This window comes from Pseudopipra pipra, chromosome 4 (assembly GCF_036250125.1).
Source record: "Pseudopipra pipra isolate bDixPip1 chromosome 4, bDixPip1.hap1, whole genome shotgun sequence".
Lineage (NCBI taxonomy): Eukaryota > Metazoa > Chordata > Aves > Passeriformes > Pipridae > Pseudopipra > Pseudopipra pipra.
Genome location: NC_087552.1, coordinates 1,616,322 through 1,635,854, shown reverse-complemented (window position 1 = coordinate 1,635,854; position 19,533 = coordinate 1,616,322). Strand labels below are relative to the sequence as shown.

Genomic DNA, 19,533 nt, shown 5'->3' with positions numbered 1-19,533 from the left:
TTGGTGTTAAATATCGGTGCTACTTCACATTCCTCTTCCTTGGAGGAGCTGGCCTGTTGCTGATGTGCAAAATCCTTCTGCTTCCACCCAGGCGGAGTGAAACTCCAGGCCGACCTCACTCGTGGCATTCAACCAAACTTGCGGAGAACCAACCCGATCCCAGCATGATGCAAATATCTCAGGGTACGCTTGGCACCCCTTGGCATCAGTCCTACCACTCCAGGTAAGCACTACACAGCTGTGGAGTGAAGGAAAGGGAGACAGAAGATGTGGTGGGGAGATGTTGGCAGAGGCAGGTGGGAAGCAGTGCCCTGCAGGTTGGGGCTGTTTCTGGCACATTCAGCACTGGGGCAACTGGAGGAGGGACAAGTTTAAATTCTGCCCTTGAAGGATTTTCCCCGGAAAGGCAGAAGGGTTTCAAACTCTCCTTACATACTGTGGGATTTAGACATCATTTCTTCTACAGGCAGGGCTGAGCCTTGGCAAAGGGGAGGGAGGAGAAAACAGAGCATTGAAAAAAGCGAGGGGATGGTTGCAGGAGAAATGTGTATTGGTCTGTAGCCTCACTACAACTCATGCTGAAGCATACTCCTTTCCCACCAAGGGGCTTTGCTTCCCAGGCACAGCTCCTGGCAGAGCCTTTGGCAGCACAGTTCTGTCTCCTGGGTGCTTGAAGAGGAGCACGGGGAACATCTAGTGGCCAGCTGGCCAGGGCTGTGCTGGGCATTGCCAGGGACATGGTTACTTGAATCCAAAATAGAGTGGTGCATTTAAATGGATAAAGCAGCTTTAATCTGACATTTGCCGTCTCTTCCTGCCTGTGTCTGTGTTCCTCTGCATCCCTCTGCAGAGCTGCTGTGACCAGGCTTCCTTCTGCCCTTCCTCATCCTCATCAGCCTTCTCCACACCACCCATCCTTTGGCTGGGATATGATCTGGAGGAAGCTTCCAGCTCTGTGCCTTGCCCTGCCACAGCCTGTCCTTTCCTGCTGCTTCTCTGTGGCTCTGCCAGGACAGTGCATGTAGTTGCACAGGGAACTAGAGAAAGCAATATCTGCAGAAGGGCAGCTGGGAACAAAGGGAAGAAGAGTGAAATCCTCAGGTTATGCTCTCTGATCCTCACTGTATTTGCCTGAATCTGGGAGGGGAGATTAGCCAGAGCAAACTCCACAGAAATGTGTGATGGCCCCTTGTGAGGTGTAAAAAAAGAACTGTGGCCAGCACAAGGAGCTCCCTTCCCACAAATAGAAAGATCTCTGAATATCCTTATTTTTGATCACACCTCTGGCAGCCACAAATCCTCTTTGGACATATGTGTATCTCAGAGGGGGTGCCAAGGTGAACCTGCACCTGCTGAGCTACATGAGTAGGCGGCTGTGCAGAATTCCTGGGCGTTCTCAGACTGTGTCTGTGGCTGCACCCCACTTTCCTCCAGGCACAAACACATGCATCTCTTCCCTGTCTTGTCAGTTTAGTTTTCTCTCAGCAAGCAAACTATCCTTGGGACAGCTGAATTTCCAGGAAGCCTGCCAGGGCGTAGCCCTCATCTCCATAAAAAGAAATGAAATGGGAAAAAAAGAAAGAGATTAGGTTCCCCCCAGAACGCCCCTCGTGCTCCTCTCCTCCTCCTCGGGGGCGTCGGTGCTCATTCAGCTTTCCAAGGGCTTTGGATGGGTTTGCTGGGTGGGGTCGATCCTCCCTGGCTCCAGAGATGCACTGTCTTTCTGTCTGTGTTTCCCTCCCACCCTTCTGTGGTAAATAAGAGCCATGTGTTGCAATGTCAAGCAGTTCCTCTTTGTGAACTGGGATGACTCCAAACAGGGGATGGAGTAAGGCCCAAATAAGGGTTTTCATCTCAAAACTAAACATCTTGCTTCTGAGCTCACTTATAAGTAGTTGTGCCTCTCCTCTGCTGTCAGTGGGTTTTCACTCTTGTCTCGCTCTCCCCCAGCTCCTCCACCAGCGATCTCTCTGGCTATGAGCATGGCTATCTGAGGAGGAGTCCGGATCAGTACAGCTCCCGGGGCAGCATGGAGAGCTTGGACCACTCCTCCCCCGGCTACCACCCTTGTCACCTGTCCCCGGCCAAATCCACCAACAGCATCGACCAGCTCTCCCACCTGCACAGCAAGAGGGACTCTGCCTACAGCTCCTTCTCCACCAACTCCAGCATCCCCGAGTATCCCGCCGCTCCGTTCGGCAAGGAGCAGTGCTGCTCCCCGGACAGCGCGCAGTGCCGGGCCGGGCTGCAGGAGGGCCTGAGGCAGGCGGACATCAGGTACGTGCGGACGGTGTACGACGCCCAGCAGCGCGTCTCCGAGGAGTACGAGGTGAAGCCCTCCCTGCTCCCGAGCGGCGATGCCCGGGCCTCGCTGGATGGCCGCGGCCATGCCAGGCTGCTCGGCTTGGGCCGGCACGGCGCAGCTCCCTCCTGGGCACAGCCCGACAGCAAGAGCCAGCCCCCCAGGGGACCCCCCTTGCCTCCCGCTCGCAGCGACAGCTACGCGGCCATCAGGCACCACGAGAGGCCCGGCTCGGGCGCCGGCCTGGACCTGAGCAAGCCTGGCCGGACCCAGCCTAAAGGGGCCTGGACGCCGCTGATCAGCTCCCTGTCCCAGGGCCCGCTGCTGAAACCCCCCTTCGGAGATGGGCATCTGCACACCGTGGTGGAGAAGAGCCCGGAGAGCAGCCCCACCATGAAGCCCAAGCAGAGCTACTCCCAGGCAGCCCAGCCGGGGCAGCCCCTGCTGCCCACTGGTGTCTATGCCGTGCCCTCCCCAGAGCCGCACTATGCCCAGGTGCCCCAGCCTTCTGCGGGCAATCCCGGGACGCTTTACCCAGCTCTGGCCAAAGAAAGCGGGTACTCTCCATCCCTCCCAGTCTCTTACGACAAGGCCGCAGCCAGCGGCACCCTGGGCTTTGATGAGAATGGAAACCAAAGCGCTACAAACAGATCGACCGTCTTCTACCAGCCCCCTCCAGCTGAGAGAAAGCTGGAAGCCAAACTTGTCCAGCAGAAACCTCCCAGTGCAGCAGGCCCGGAGCTCTCCCTGGCCATGTCAAGGAAGGAGGAGCTGTTACCCCTTTACAAGGCAGCACAAAGCCACCGTGAGACCCCAGGTACCACCCAGGCCTCCAAACCCATTTTCCAGGCTCCACAACCCCAGCTGAGGGATGCTAGTGAGAGAAAATCCCATTACCAGCCCAAAGAGGACTGGACACCTGGATCCCAGGAGAACAAAAATGGCAACGGGCAGTTAAACGAGAGAGAAGCTACTACTCACCACCAGTGGGGTCACGGCAAGACCAAACAGTACGGCTTCTCCTCCCTGCAGAACATCCCAGAGAGCTCCAGGAGGCAAAGCAGCTCCGAGTTAAGAGACATGCAAGCAGGCGAGTGTTATTCCAGCACCAAACTGTCCTTCCTGAACAGCAGCAGCAAAGAGGAGAAGGATCACAGGGGACAGGGCTACAGACAGTGGAGCGATGTGGACCCACAGGCCTTCACAAGGCAGGAGGAGGAGGATGTGAGCGTGGCTCTGTTCCATGCTGCCGAGCCAAAGTGCAAAGAGCCTCCTTCTCCACAGCACCCAAAGACCTCAGATTTCGGGAGGAGCCGGCTCAGCTCCAGCAGCACCCAAAGCTTTCCCTATGGCAAACCAGAGGCTGGCAAGCCCCGCTGCTCGGTGCTGGAGAAGGTCAGCAAGTTTGAGCAGCGGGAGCAGAGCACCCCCCGGCCCCAGAGTGCTGGCGTTCCCAGCTTCGGCCAGCACTACGGGCCGAGCAGGACGAGCCAGCCCTCCGGCACGAGAGGCTCCCTGCTCAGCCCAGAGGACATGCGGAGCAAGATGCCCACGGAGCTGGCCAGGGGCTCCAGCCCCTCCATCAGGAACGGGAAGCTGGACGAGGCTGACTGGCACCCCGTAGAGCTGCAGATGGCGGCTTCGGTGAAGCAGGCGAGAGCCAGTGACTACTACGGCCTGTGTCCTGAGAGTGAGGGGCAAGGAAGGGCGGCCCAGCTGCCGCGGAGTAAAAGCACGTTCCAGCTGGCAGGGGAGCCTGAGAAGGACATCCTCTGGAAGGACAACATCCAGGACGCCCACGGGTCGCAGCTGGACACGCCATTTAACAGGGCCTACAGGAACAGCATTAAGGACGCTCAGTCCAGGGTGCTGAGGGCCACCTCGTTCCGTCGCATCAGCCCCCCGTTCGGGAGCACTCCCAAGAGGATGCCCCAGCGTCCTGCCTCGGCCCACGTGGGCTTGAGGAGCACGGCGCCGTCTCCGCACACGCCCAAGGAGAGGCACAGCATCACGCCCACGGAAGACAGCCTCTCCGCCCTGGACTACGCCAGGACGCAGCACGTGCTGCGCATCGGGGGCCGCAGGCGGCTGACGGCGGAGCAGAAGAAGCGCTCCTACTCGGAGCCGGAGAAGATGAACGAGGTGGGCATCTCGGATGGGGAGCCGTCGCCCTTCTCCTTCCAGAAGAAGAGCATCCATTTTGTCTTCCCGGAGAACACGGTGGCTGACCGGCGGAAGATCTTCGAGAGGGACGGCAAGGCTTCCTCCACAGCCAGCCTGTCCAAGCCCGAGCTCAAGCAGCTCCAGCAGAGCGCCCTCGCCGACTACATCGAGCGGAAAACAGGGAGGCGGCCGTCCTCACAGGACGTGGGGCTGCTGAGGGAGCGCTCCCACAGCTCCTACCTGCAGGTGGGGGGCACAGACAGCCAGAGCCTTTCCTCTGCCTCCAGCATGAATTCCCTGCAGGACCAGAACCTTTACCGACGGAGAGAGTCCCTAGAGCGGATCTCCAGGACGGGACGGATGTCTTCTACCCTTCCACCTGGGCTGGTGGACTACTTGGACACGAGTGGAGATGAGAAGGTGGGGCGCCAGGACAGCTCGGGCACAAGCTGGCCAAAAGCAGAGAGGTGCCGGGATTACAGAGCCAGGACGGAGCTCACCAAAGGCACACAGACAGACCCACTGGGTGTGCAGGGCCAGCCTCGCTACAGGAACCAGGAACAGGTCTTTGAAACACCCTCCACCGCCAGGAAATCGGGGAAATCGGTGTCTGTGGAAGACCTGCTCGATAGGTACGACAATCAGCCAGTCCCTGTGCATGTGCGTTCCAGATCGTCTCCCACGGCGGACAAGAAACACCAGGTATGTGGGAACAGGGTCATGTGCACCCACAAGCAGGGCTCTTGGATCCAGGGAATGGGGGGGGATGTCAGAGAACAGGCTGATATTCAGTCATGGCAATTACTCTATTGATTGGAGCAAGGTTCAGTGCTTGCTGAGATAGACACAACTTCCTGCACTTAAATTAAAAGCTTGCTGGTGGAGTTCGGCTTTCTCCCTGCTGGGGCTGTTTCAGGGATGGCAGGGATGCTGGGATTTCAGTGCATATGCTGGTAGTGTGCATGTGTCCTTGCTGCTCTGGACATTCCACCAGGACATCCCTGTCCTTACCTGCCAGCAGCACTGGAGAAGCACTGAGCACCTTTCGGGGGGGGTGTCCCATTAAGGTGGCGATTCACTGTTGCTGCTGTCCTACCTCAGCCTGTTTTCCTGGTGCAAAGCAGAGAGGATTAAAGTCTGCTTGGAATTGCCCTGGCTCCCACTGTGCCTGACAGTGCTGGGAAGTGCTGGGCAGAGGCACTGCCAAATAACCATTATGTTTTGCCTCCAGCCCTGGAGGGAAACATCACAGAGAAAACTCAGCAGAGACCCTGGCTGCTCCATGTCCCCTGCTTGGTGGTTGGGAACATTGCACTGATGTCACAAATGGGGAATTTGACTGACTCTGAGGATGGTAAACAGTAGAACCAACTAAATTCTTAAAGAACAACTGCCCAGACCAGCTCTTGAGCTGAAATCTGTTCAGACCTATTTAGGGAGCTGCAACTGCTCAAGCCACACGGATTTGCAGCAGTGGTGGGTCTGCTGCCCCATCCCTGTTTCCATGCCAAGCTCCATTCATCACAAACAGGGATGCAAACTACCAAAACGTGTGGACAGGCTCCTTGCTCCAAATAGGCTGAGTGTTTGGAGAGGCTTACATATTTACAGGGCAGCTGAGATCCAGGACATCTCCTTCTGCTCTTGCACTTGCTCCTGGCCCAGAACAGATTCTCCAGGTGCAGCGAAGTGATCCCAAGTCAAGTGACACGGAGGAGGCTCTGGGCAGCACCTCACAAACAGGCCCAACCCTCCCAAACTCCCCGTGTGCTCCATTCTCCACGTCCTCCCTCAGCAGCCCTCAGCTCCCACGCCACGTCTTTAAATAGAGGGAGTTAAAAAAGCAGCTTGTGAATATCAAGTGACCGGAATGCACTTCCAGAACCACTCCTGTCTCATCCCACCATCGGTATTTTTCCACCCCAGCCAGGCATCAGGCTCATCTCTGTGCCATTTTGTCACACTTGCCTTGCATTCAGTAAGGGTCCAGAACGAGTTAAGCTGAAGGCCAAGCTGTGACCCTTGCTCTGCCTCCCAGAACAGTCAGAGCAGCAACAAAACCAGACATCCAGAGAGAGAAAAATCACCAAAATGTACTTGCCAGTGACAGGCTGGACAACAAACAGCCCCAGTTCATTTTTCCCCAGGCCACTCTCTCAGGGCAGTTCTTGAGATCTTTATTTCCCCCTTTTGGCTCATTTTTAATCGTTCATATGTTCAGCAGCCAAACCAGAGGTTCTGCCTGTTGGAAACCAACTTGAGGAAGAGGGTGAACAGCCCTGCAGACCTGTTCACAGGGTCTTAGTTCAAGTACAGAGGAAGGGAGAGCCCTTACTGCTGTTTTCCAGAGGGATGTAGCTGTATCCACTTCTGGAATGAGGATTTAGTCCCACAGGCAGCAAGGCACTTGTGAAAACCCTGCTCTTAGATTTGTCTTCCAACATACACACCAATCCATAGGGTCTGTTTGAAAGGGAAGTATATGTTTAAGTGGGGTTTTTTCATTAGTTTTCCTTCTGATCCATCTCCAGTGCAAAACCACAGCTATAAGCATGGGGGACAAAGCCAAACCCAACAGGGGGATTTTTATTTATTTATTTATTTGTGGTCTTTTCAGATTTTTTGTGGGAAGTGTTTATTTCCAGCTTAGCAGCAGACTTCTCTGCCTCAGTGCTTGTTTTTGAGGGCCTTGTGTACAGTGCTAAATGTTCCTTTCAAGCTGCCTACAAATCACGTTGCACTGTCACTGCAGGAATTTGTTTAGAGATAGGAAGGAATGGATAGCCATGGGGAATGACTTGCTCTCAGGCTTCAGAAAGCATTCTCATCAGTGTTTTGGTATTTTGTTTGCTTTCTGCTCGCTGCTAATGCTGTCTTTGTACTCCAGGAGCTGCTGAGAAGGGAGAGCAGCGAATTCGGCCCCATGGTGAGGGATCCCTTCTACGTGGTCAGCGCAGGAGCCAGGTAGGAGTGTGTCCATGTCCCCTCTGCCCCTGCAGGATCAGCTCTGGCCATCCAGCAGTTCTCATGGATTGTCTCACACCAAACTAGGGAAAACACCTGCACAGACACAGCTCTGGGCATGCTGTGCCCAGCACACTTAGGAGGAGTTGCTGTGAGCTTTGTTTTCACTACAGACATTCATTTACTATCAAGTTCTCCTCATGTCATCTTGGGCCACGTTTCTGCAGCAAATTTCCAGTTCCATAACTTCCAAAATGTGTTTTATTTGCTGCTGGAACTGACATCCACGTGCCATCCTAATTGAAGGGTCCTGAAGGAAGAAATACCTTGACGGTTTTCTCCAGCTGCCTCCCCAAAAGCAAGGGAACATTTGCAGGGATTAAAACCAGGAGATTTCCCCCATCTGCCTGAAGTGGGAGCTGGCCTTTAGGCTGCTTCCCTTCGTGCAGGCAGGATGTTTTGCTCAGCAACAGGGGGAGAGAGAAATGCTTTTAAAAATAGAAAAGTGTAATCACAAAACTCATAGTCTTGGGACTTACGTAACTCTCCACTTAGCCGTGGATTGTTTTGAGGTTAACTAGAACTGAAGTTGATCATGCTGTATTTACATTTAAATAATAAATAGATGTTTGCCCTAAGCCCTGAGTGCCCAAACAACCAACTCCCATTACAGTAAAAACCATCAAGAGGGACTAAAAGAATTGTTCACAAAGGAGCTCTGTTCCTCACAAACTTGCAGTAAGATGCCAGCCTGCTCTGTGCTCACAGTGGGAGTTAACACTGCTCTCTCCAAAGGTTTCTCCACACAACTCTGGGGCACACAGTGACAGCTGGAAGCAGAGGAAGGCTCCTACTCTGGCTGGGTCTTACTTCTGGCCATTTTTGCCCCTAAGAAGACATAATGTTGTTTTAAAGGGACCCAATGTACCTTCAGGCACATCCTTTTAGGTTTATTTAAAACATGCCCATTTGCTGTGATTTGGAATAACTTTTTTCCATGTTTTTTTCCTAAGACAACAATGCAGCTGTTTCAGTTGCTCCTGCCTCCCTGTTTTTCCTGCAGATGGCATTTCATCCTGCTGCTCGATCACTGCTTGCAGCTTCCTTTTATTTCTTTCTTTCCCCAACCTATTTTCCAAGTAATGGGATTGAACACCCAGACTGAAAACAAGTTTATTGGGGCACGAAATGCAGGTTTCTCATTTTCCTGCTTCACTGCACAAAGATTATTGGTTATTAGCAGTTTTGTGGCATTTCTGCTGCACAGGCATCCCTCATGCTTCACAAGCACGGTTCTGCTGGGAGACAGGAGTTGCTTTCCCTTCTCGCTCAGAATTGGATTTCCCAGAAGATAAAATGAGGATAGGAGAAGTGTTCTCCATGCAGGGAGGCAACACCAGGCAGTACAGGTTATGTTTCTTGGTTTCCTTGGGACACAGCTGCCTAATGTGCTGCAGAGGAGATGGTACCACCCCTCCCACAGCTCCTGCTCGAGGAGGAAGAAGACTTGTCAGATGATGAAGTTAGGAAAAAACCTTGGTCAGCAATCACATGGTCCAGTCACATGTGCTCTCCCACTGCTCCCCAGGTGCCACACAATATTGGGAACGGGTGTTGCACCATCAGTTTTAGAATCCACAGTTGCTTCCACAGTAGGAGAGATCTTTCAATTAGAGAATTGCCATCTGGTGTTCCTGAGGAACACTGAGCATCTGAAAAGAATACACACTGCTACTGTCCAGGAACCACAGACAATACCAAGAGCAGCCTGTCTGGGAAGTTTCCCCAGCCCCAGGCACAGGCTGCCAAATTCTATTCTCAGTCACACCAGAATAAAGCCGGAACAACCCACGGTTTTGACAGAGTTACTCTTAATTTGTACCAGTATATCTGGGAACAAATCTGGGGCCCAAGTCTCCAGCATCACAGATTGGCAGTGTTGGGAGTGTTTGAACAATGCATCTCAAGAACAGAAAACATACTGGCAGTAGAGCTTTGTTGTGTTTTATTGGTCTATGGTACGGCCTCATGTTTTCAGGCCATCTTTTCTCGCATCTGCTGGTGTCATTATTACTGCTCGGTTTGTTTTCCAGCTAAACAGCCATACAGGCAAGTAGGTTTGGCTCTGGATTCCGAGCAGGATCCTCACTCCAAAGGCTAGACACTGTTTCTCAGACACACCTTAGAACATCCTAAAAGACCTGGAAGGAATAACTCACCCCACTGGCTTTGCAGCCTTAACATCCACTCACAGATGGAATGTGTCGGCTTCGGGGTTTGTCGCACCTGCCTGTCTGAGGGAGCTCTGTTTTCTTACAGGGTTCCAAGGCTGTAGGAGCCTTTTTTAATTTTCTCTGGAGTCAAAATAGTGCATTTTTTGGCCTTGTCTTGTTCTTGGAGAGAGTTGAATCATTTTAATGGCACCTTTCCAACAGGAGCCGGAAAACATTATGGGAATTTTTGGCTCAGAGAGCTTAGAATTACCAGCAATTGAGAATGAGGTTTGATGGTAGATAATGTCAAATAATCTGTCTTACAGAAGTTACTACTAAACCCATCTGTAACAAACCAAATTGAAACCAAGGCTGGAAAGGAAGCCAGGCATTAGGTTTTCCTGAATTTTTTTTCCATTGAGTTATTGTTGTGATGCCTGCTCCACATGTGTGTATTGTAGCACACACTGAGAATGATGGGAGATGGTGAGTGGAAATGGATCCAGTTTCATAGCACAGGATTTGACTTCCAGTTTCATAGCACAGCTGCACCTCACCTAGACCAGCAGGCACAGACACTGGCCTCTGGTAGGGCTGATAACTGATTCATTAAGGAGGTGCACAAGAGCTTTTCCTGCTCATTGATTAATTGTTAATCTTACCATGGTCTATCTCTTGGTGTTTAGGTCTTTCAGCAAGAAAGAAAGAAGCCTCTCAGAGAGACTGGCATTCACCAGTTACTATCCCCACCCTCCCCGCAGCAGCGATGTTGTCGCTGGGTCCACCACGCTGACAGAGAACCACAAGCTCTCTGAACTTTCCAGGCCAGATAGCAGGACTTCTGCATTTTTCCCAGCCCCAACAGAGGCAAGGAGTCACTATCCTGAGCAAAAGCAAGGCTTTAAACCCTTGTTCCTTAACCTTACTCCTTCTGGATCTGGCCAGCCCTCCCCCAACACACCCACCCAGGCTCCCTCAGACTTCCAGAGCACAGGTGAGGGCCAGGCTCTGAGACAGCACCATGCCAAACGAGAGGCTCTTCCCCCTGAGGGCAACGGGAATCTCCAGCCACAACCCCTGGATGCTGTGCAGGATAGATCCCCAGAGACTCCCATGGAAGAAATGGCGTGGAGAAGGAAGGCTGGGCTGCTCCACAGATCCCTGCCCCCTAGAGCGGCGTGGGCTCCTCCGGTCAAGGACAACAGCTCCGCGAGGGCCGTGGTGTCTCCCCCAGCGGCTGGGCCCAAGCTCTCCCAGAGGTGGCAGTCCCTGCCGACACAGAGCAGCACTTCCTCCGACCCGGAGACTCCTTCTCCCCAGGGGACCACCCAGCTGCGGATCTCGGAGTCGGGGCTGCAGCTCACGCCCCCGCCCTTGCTGCAGGACGAGGGGGACGATGAGGTGTTCGTCGCGCCTTCCCAGCCGCCCTTCTCCCCGCCGCCGCCGTCCCGTCCTCTTCCCGAGCTCAGCTCTTGCACTTCTGCCAATGGCACAGGGGAATTCCCACCTCCCCCCCCAGCCGTGGCACTGGAGGGGAACAGGGCAGCTGGAGACAAATCCCCCCGGCTCCCAGAGGAGGCCAGTGTGAGGTAAGGGCAGGCTGGAACGCGGCGTCTGGGGCGGTGCAGGGCCATATACAGTAAGATATGTGGGGCTCAGACAGCTGGCAATGACCCTGCATGCCATGAGACCCCCCAGCTGCCAGCCGGGTGGGGAGCTTGCTGTATGGGCACAGGGACAGACAGACTCACTGCCTGGATGCCAAGAGCATCATCAAATGATGTGGCCAGGCCAGGGCACAAAGCTTGGTGGGCCACCAGCATGTCCACTGGCAGGTGGTCCCCTATAACCCCCAGGAAAGGGGGTTATGGAGGAGAAAGTCTCCTGATCTAGTTCTCCCTGCAAATTTCAGTGGGGTCGCTTCTGACTTGCTCCAGCATGAGGAGTTGGAATGGCTGCTGACTCCTTCCAGTAACTGGTTTTTGAGAGACAGCTGTGAAAATCCATGATGGGTTTATCCGAACAGTTAGAATCCCCCAGAATGCATTTTAGACCTGGCACAAAACAATGCTGTTATGAAACAGTGACCATCTGCCAAGGAGTGACAACACAAGTATGTCACAGTCATGCTGTATAGGGCAAATCTTCTGAAGGATGGGACTTTGGGCAAGGTGCCCAGCTGGTTTAACTCAGCACAGCTTCCCACTCCCAAAGAGCTGCTCTAATATCCATCCAGGAAGAATCTGGCCGGGGCTATAGCAGTGACTGGCTTTTCCAACATGACAAGGACAAATGGGCAGGGGCTGCTCAGGATGGCACTCCCAGGTAGGGGGACACAATGTCCCCCAGCTGTCAGCAGAAAACAAAGTGACATGTTACTCACTGGTTCTTTTTGTGTTGGAAAGACAATCCAGCAGTGTCCAGACTGGGGGGATGAAATGCTTCTGGTGCCAGGAGCTTCACACTGCATGCCCTTCTGTGTTGGAATGAGAAGTGAGACACAAAAATGAGAGAGAAGGAAAACTTACTTGTTGTAGGCCTTCACCATGTGTTCACAATGGTCCTGGGGTGTAGGTTTATCTTCATCTCACAGAATTTTTCTTTCCATAGCAGCTTCAAAAGCTTTCCCAAAGCCCCGGCTGAGAGGGAGATCACAGGGTTGGGCACCAGTATCGGTGAAAAGAACTGGGCCCTCTCACCAACTGCAAAGAGGACTAGCTCTCCATCTGCTGTGGACCAGCAGCACCAGTCACCTGCTGCTTCTGAAGGGCCTCAAAGCACTGATACACTGCCCATAACTCAGCCTGAAGGTGACCCCAGAGAGCCAGAGTCGGAAAACACCAGCCCAGACTCTGGGATGCTCAGCACAGCACCTCCAGTGAAGGCAAAGAAAAAGACCCCAGAGGATATTAAGTCAGAGGCTCTGGCAAAAGAAATTGTCCACAAAGACAAGTCCCTGGCAGATATCCTGGATCCAGATTCCAAAATGAAGACTACCATGGACTTAATGGAAGGGATTTTCCCCAGTGGAACCAGCTTGCTGAAGGAGAACAACATGAAGAGGAAGATGTCGCAGAAGCAAGTCAGCAGGACGGCTGTCGGGGAAGACATGTAAGCACTGGGGATTGGGATGAGGGCTGGCACAACTCCCTGCTCCCTCACTTTTAAGGCCAACCTGTGCCCAGTGTGTCTGCATTTCTGCAGGTGGGCTCTGGTGGAGAACAAGTTCTGCAGTTCCCAGGTGCAGGGCCTGGCAGGGCAGTTCCAAACACCCTTTCTCATGAGCTGGGCTGTGTGGAAGGCAATGCTGAGCTTGGTAACAGGGGAGGAGATGAACCAGCCCTGGAGATGTTACTTGATTTTGCTCTCTGGACCTTTACAAGCTGAAGCAATTCAGTCTAAAGTGCAGGAACAGACACGAGAGTAAAATCCAGATGAAAATAATGACAGGCAGAAAGATAACGAGAGGCCAGATTTTGGAAGGAGGCTTGAGGGGACCTGCTTACTGCAAGGTCAGCCCAAGTCCTCCAGTGTGGGTTTTTTTAAGATAGAAGCTGCCAAGTGGCAGCTGGAGAACCATCCAGGAATCAGTTGTGCTGCACCATGCCAGCTGAGATGGCCGGTCTGGCCACCTCCAGCCGAGCTGTGCTGACTGACCCCCAGCAAGGTAAAACCTGTCCAGGGCTGTAACCAGTCACCTTTAAACCCAAGGGCTGTGCTGGGCTGTGACAGCAGCTGACACGCCCCCTCTGGTGGCAGGAATCCGCCTTGTCCTTGTGGGTAATAACACTGGGAAGGTACCAAACGGGCAGTGCTGGAAAACCATGGATCTAGGCACGGGGAAAAGTCAGGCTCAGACTGAACTCCTCCTTTTTCTTCACTGTGGTGTAGGAGAGAGGAAAAGGAAGCTCCCATCACCCTGGTCACCTGTCCTGCTTATTACAGCGTTTCAGCACCCAAAGCAGAGCTGCTGAATAAAATCAAGGACTTGCCAGAAGAAGTAGGTGAGGAAGAGGAGCTGCTGGACATCAACGAGAAGAAGGTAAATTCAGCACACACCACCACTGGCTGCTTGCATTCCTGAAATAACAATAAGCCCTACAGTGAAGTGCATTTCTATTTGGCAGCTTTTGGCAGCTCTCAAGTTGTGTGGGAGCGTTTAGGCCACCGGTGAAGCTTCATTAGAATGACCCAAATTTAATGGAGAGAGTTGATCTGAGTACTCACTGCAAACTTGAGTACAAATCTTGCACCACCCAGAGGCAGGCCTGTCCCATGTCAAATGCTGGGCGTACAGGCTGTAAGGAACAGTCCCAATCCTGTAGCAAGGAAGGAAAAAGGATAGGTAAAACAACTTGAGCAAGGCCAGCTCAGTTTGAAACAGGAACAGAGTTTAGCTAATGACTGCACTGTCTGAGGGCAGGAGGTTTTCCCCTAAGATTTTCCTCTTCAGTGAAGCCAGTTCACCCATTTCACCTGCTGTCTGTACTTATTGCTTCCAAAGAAACATTGGTTTCTCTTCTTCCCCCCCACTTTGTTTCTCTGACCCACTGAAAGCCACAGGGACCTTAGTGGTTCAACCTCCATGTGATGGCTTGGGAGGGAAGAGAGCAGGGCAGGAGGGGAGGAAACATTTTCCTCTCTCGTTGAGGCTACATTTCACTGAGGAATGGCCCCTCCATTTCTCGCTGGAGGCTTCTGTGTCCTGCCTTCCAGGGCTTTTGCAGGGCCTTCTAATTTGCCCCTGTGGTTGTCTCACATTAATTACCTGGTAATTACAGACATGCTGCCTCGCTCCCAAATCCTGAGGAGCCACAGGGATTGGGAGTGACTAAACAAGATCAAGATGCTGACAGGCTTGCAAGTAGCTGTGAGCCTGCCATGGACAGCCAGGCCTCAAAGGTTACATATGCATGGAAAACCAGAAATAGATGGGAGTGATTAGGCCCAGGCAGCACAATCTGCCTGGTGTGTTTGCTCATGGTCTGTGTGCAAGAACATTCTCACAAGGGTTACCTGAGAAGCAGCTCCTCTGGGAGGTCATGTGGCTAAACCAAGCTCATTTGCACTGTAAGCATGCAAAGGCTGGCTGGCATTTGGGATGGCAGGAGTCACTGATTAATGAACACAAAAGTATTTTTTGCAGGCCCCTCCAGCTCCCCCACCTTCTGAACAAAGGTACAGCACTGCCAGCAGTCCCTGCCTCCTGCTTTGGAGGGCAAAGCTCCTGGAGCAGGGAGGAACAGCATCACAGCCCCTGGGAAGGACAGGGGTTAGGCTTTGTCTCTGGGCACTGCTGAAGGGAGAATCCACAGAAAGGAGTTCCTTTTGATTTAGTACCACCTTTGCTGCCTCTGCCCCAGAACTCCCCTGCACCAGTGGAGTGACTTAGTGGTCATTCCAGGGAGCTGATGTTTATTTTAAGGGACTATTCCTCACCTTTTGTTCAGCCTCTGCGTGTGTGTGGCAGCTGAGAGCAGGCTGTAGTGCAGCCACAGAACAAAGCACACCAAGTGTTCCATCTAGTGGTGCCTGGCCATACACTGCCGTGTGCTTCCCAGTGCCAGCCCAGCCTCGGGACACCACTGAGAGGCCACCGTGGGCATCAGGGCCAGCTCAGTGATCCTCCCTGCCTCACCAGTGCTTGAAGATCCTTCCACCGCTGGAGCAGGCTGCTCCTGCCTGCAGTGACACTCAGTTTGGATGGAAACAGGACTGTGAGACAGTATTTTCACAGCAGATTAACACACGGGTAATGGGGCCTCAGCAGTGCACAAGCTGGAGACACTGAAAATCCTCACCCCTTGTAGGAAGAGCTTTTCCTGTTCGCAGTTCTGAGTAAATGGAAGCAAGAATTGCAAGCCCCAGGCCACAGACTTGCTTTTGCATATGTCTTTCCACTGAATCCTAACAGAAATTAGGATCTTGGGCACATGTGCAGCAGTGCTGTTTGTGGAGTAACTGAAGCCCGGGGGCCTCCTTTTCTTTGGCAGGGAAATAGTTGCCAGCATTTTTCTTAGAATGGGTTTGTGCTCTCTGTGTCTTTGCTTAGACACTGAGTAAACTTAGAGCATCACTGGTGTAAACTCTTCCTTGATGTCTCTGTGTGGGAGGCAGTTGTTTTGTACAGTTCAAGACGTTTCAGGCTGGGGCAGGGAGTGGGGAACATGCCGGAGATGTGGCTGCAGCTCTTTTCACTTGAAGGTTTTAAAGAACATACATCTTTCAGCTGTAGGTAGCTGGGTATCAGCACATGGTACACCAAGTCTGAGATCTCTTCTATAAATGTTCATGGAGCACATACACGTTCACACAATCAAGTCAGCTACCTGGATTAAGTCCTAGATGAGGAATTCCAGTGTTCTCTCCGTTTCCTCCTTAATATCTTCTTTGTCAGCTGTTGCTGACATGACCCTGCTCCTCAGGAACCACAGCCGTATCCTCCTGTTGTCATCATCCATGTGGTCAGGGTGATGGTAGCAATGTGTTTCCCCTCTGACAGGCTGAGCTCATCGGGAGCTTGACCCACAAGCTGGAAATCCTGAAGGAAGCCAAGGAGGGCCTGCTTGCAGACATTAAGATGAATAATGCCCTGGGAGAGGAGGTGGAGCTGTTGATCAGCACGCTGTGCAAACCCAACGAGTTTGACAAGTACAAGATGTTCATTGGTGATCTGGATAAGGTGGTGAACCTCTTGCTCTCCCTCTCGGGACGCCTGGCCCGTGTGGAGAACGTTCTGAGTAGTCTGGGGGAAAATGCCAACAGTGAGGAGCGGGTACGTATCAGTGGTGTCTGGCCTTACTGGGATGTGGGGCAGCAGCAGCCATCACAACAGCATACCTTACAAGGACTTCCAAGGGCTGCCAGGAAGGTAGCACAGGTGTCCTGGAGCTTATGGACAAGCAGTAGCAAATGCAGGGTTTGTCCCTGGGAACCTTGATCCTGGTCTGTATAAATGTCAGGGATCCTGTGGCTTTTGTCTCGCCGCAGAAGGGCCATGCTGGGGACAGCCTGTCTGTGCCCCGTGGCCAGAGGAGAGCTTGGATGGTGCTGTGCCTCCTGGAATAACCCACTCAGTTAAAGCCACATTTTAACATTCTTTGGGTGGTTTTTGAAAAGGCAAAGCTGGGTTTTCCTGGTAGTTGTTGCTTTCAGGCAAGTTTTACTGACTTCCTTGGAGCACTTTCTGCCTCCCATTGACTATAACACTCAGAGTCTGATTCAGTGGGATTCACATTCAATCCATAATGAAGGATTCATCCTCCTCTCCCAGGCTTTTGACTGCGTGTCTGGGAGCGTGGCAGCCAGCTGTGGAGGTGGTGCTGGGAGGAAGGAGGGGGGGAGCAGGGATTTTGGTGCTGCTGGTGCTGAAGGGCTCTCTCTGGTGTGTGCAGAGCTCGCTGAACGAGAAGAGGAAGCTGCTGGCTGGCCAGCACGAAGACGCCCGGGAACTCAAGGAAAACCTTGACCGTCGGGAACGGGTGGTCTTGGAGATCCTGGGCAACTACCTCTCCGAGGAGCAGCTCCAGGATTACCAGCACTTTGTGAAGATGAAGTCTGCACTCCTCATCGAGCAGCGGGAGCTGGACGATAAAATCAAACTGGGCCAGGAGCAGCTCAAGTGCCTCATGGAAAGCCTCCCCACGGACTTCACACCCAGGGATGCAGCGGCAGCAGCTGCCCTGGCTGCAGCACTTGCTACCTCCGCAGGGGTCGGTGGTAAAACACCTCCAGCAGCCTCTTCCTCATGCTAACCTGTCCCAGGTGGACCTGGGACACGGTTCTGCTCCAGTCTGTTTAATCCAAGTACTTGGCAGATGGTTCTCTACAAAGACAATGAAAGGAGACAGGTTTAAAACAAGATTTTAATGAAAGAAAAAAAATAGCAATAATAAAGGTTTTGTTTTCCTTTCCTTCCACCTCTGCTTCCTGGAAAGTTACATCAATGTGGAGGGAAATCTCCTCCTGCCAGAGATAAGGAAGAGTCTCACAAGAATTAAACACATGACCTTTAATAAAACACATGACCTCCTCTCTTCCTGCCCTTCCCTGCCTACCTGGCACCTCATTAAATAATGAAGGATCTAAAAGAATGAAGCCTTAAAAATAAAACCAACCCATTTTACTGAACATTATTGATATTTATATTTTTTAAACAACAAGACAGAATGTGTAAGTTTTTGTACATACTCTAATCAGTTACTTGATTCTACTTTGTTCTGTACGTAGAAAAAGACATTTAATTTTGTATTTTGTGAAGACCTTAACAAAAAGAGAGAACCCCAAAGATAGTCATGCAGTAGCTTGGAACATCTCATCGTGGTTTTGTTGCTATTGTTGTGGTTGTTTTTTAATACAATAAAGGGCTACCAGAAGCAGCTTCACCCTATTTCAACACATGCTAAATATACCATTAAGTGGCCTTGTGAAGGAGATTTTGGCCAGGAAAATACAATCTTTCCTCTTCTGGATCTTGTGATCCTCTGAATCTGGACTTTAAACATCTTTTATGGCAACCTGCATCTCAGGAGTCCAAGTTAGCCAGAAGTAAGGAACTCACTGCAGGAACAGGGAGGGAATTCTGTCTTTGTTTTGAATCATCAGAACTGTGATCTGTGCTTCTGTTGCAGCCTGAAGGGTCTCCCTGAGATGTGTCAGGAATCTCTACTGACAGGATTTATAGGCCTGGTTTTGTGAGGGGATGATGTACACTAGGCCTTTTTTTTTTCCCATACAGCAATACCTCGTTTGTCTGAACACACTTCTTCGGGAATTATTTTCCAAGCTACAAGAAGCATTAACTTGAAATCCAATACTCTCTTCCTGCCCACAGAAATGATGCACATGAAATGATGATGGTGCACCCAAGAGCTTGCTGTAAAGTACATTCCTTCTCAGTTTGAACATTGTTTAGGCTCACGCAGCATTTCATGACAACCTGAAGCAGCAGAACTGCTATTTATGCCTTAATAGCCAAATCAAAGCAAAACTAGAAGGAAAAGTATCTTTAGGGTCACTCAGGAATAATTATTTGAGTGAAGTTTCAGGGAAACAGTGGGGGGAGCTGTTTCAATCCAATCAACACATTTAACTTGCCCTAAAAGAATTCCTGCTCTCTACTGCACCTTAGTTTATTAGATTTAAAAGCTGTTTTAATTCAGATTCTTTTTTTTGCAACCTCCCTTCCATCCTACGCTGTGCTCCCCTTGTACATAGAAGCATCAGCTAATGAGGCAAGTGATAGTCACTGACATTTTTATAACAGCTTATATTTTCAGGTGAAAATTGTGTTAAGGCCCATATTTCTGGGGTAAGCACAAACTGTCTTTACCCAATTTTGTTCAAAAATCACACTCTTAACTGCAAGGTTTGCTGAGGTTTGTAGCAGCACATCTTGATGCTTATTTAAAGGTAATTAAGCATTGGCCAAACCTGAAGATTTACATCTCAGTACCTCTGGCGAAAAGGGGAACATATTCATTGCTCTTTATGCCACCTTGCTTTTCTCTCTTGCTTATAAAACTAGAGGATAATGGAAACCCATTTTCCTGGAATGATAATGATTTCATGGCACATGGATATCACGGACACAATTTTACACTTATTGTCCAGTCCTTGTACACTTACTGACACAAATCTGCATTTTGGGTCTGGCTGTGTGAGGTTTTTAGATCTGAACCAGTATTTAAGTGTCTGCAGGAGAGAAAGCCAGCAGACAGAATACAGTGAGTGCTGTTCTCAAACAGTTGGCATTTCTTCGCTAAAAACGAGCCTTATTTCTGTCTGAAAACATCCATTTGGGATACTGGAGGGGAATGCCCCACTTCCCACCCTGCTGCAGGGACCTCCCTGCGTGGCCTCTGTAGGTGACAGTGGGGCTCCTTCCCAAGT

General features: G+C 51.6%; 2 protein-coding genes across 8 annotated transcripts in view; both read left to right on the top strand.

Moving 5' to 3' along the window:
* The window catches only part of SHROOM3 (shroom family member 3), a 122,479-nt gene that overhangs the window by 85,175 nt on the left and 17,771 nt on the right, over positions 1 to 19,533 (top strand). For 4 of the 7 annotated variants that reach the window (XM_064651375.1, XM_064651379.1, XM_064651377.1 and 1 more), the window contains 8 exons: positions 92 to 223; positions 1,951 to 5,167; positions 7,353 to 7,429; positions 10,329 to 11,231; positions 12,253 to 12,753; positions 13,534 to 13,684; positions 16,145 to 16,417; positions 17,037 to 18,026. In XM_064651375.1, the coding sequence (XP_064507445.1) occupies positions 92 to 223; positions 1,951 to 5,167; positions 7,353 to 7,429; positions 10,329 to 11,231; positions 12,253 to 12,753; positions 13,534 to 13,684; positions 16,145 to 16,417; positions 17,037 to 17,396 (5,614 nt within the window). In that variant the 3' untranslated portion in view covers positions 17,397 to 18,026. Of the gene's footprint in view, positions 1 to 91; positions 224 to 1,950; positions 5,168 to 7,352; positions 7,430 to 10,328; positions 11,232 to 12,252; positions 12,754 to 13,533; positions 13,685 to 16,144; positions 16,418 to 17,036; positions 18,027 to 19,533 lie in introns of those variants that run through there. The other 3 variants (XR_010429793.1, XM_064651380.1, XM_064651376.1) reach the window with 2 other exon arrangements.
* The window catches only part of SEPTIN11 (septin 11), a 77,722-nt gene continuing 73,287 nt past the window's right edge, over positions 15,099 to 19,533 (top strand). Inside the window, exon 1 of the mRNA XM_064651384.1 lies at positions 15,099 to 15,103. The gene's annotated coding sequence lies outside the window, so the exon portion shown is untranslated. The remainder of the gene's footprint in view (positions 15,104 to 19,533) is intronic.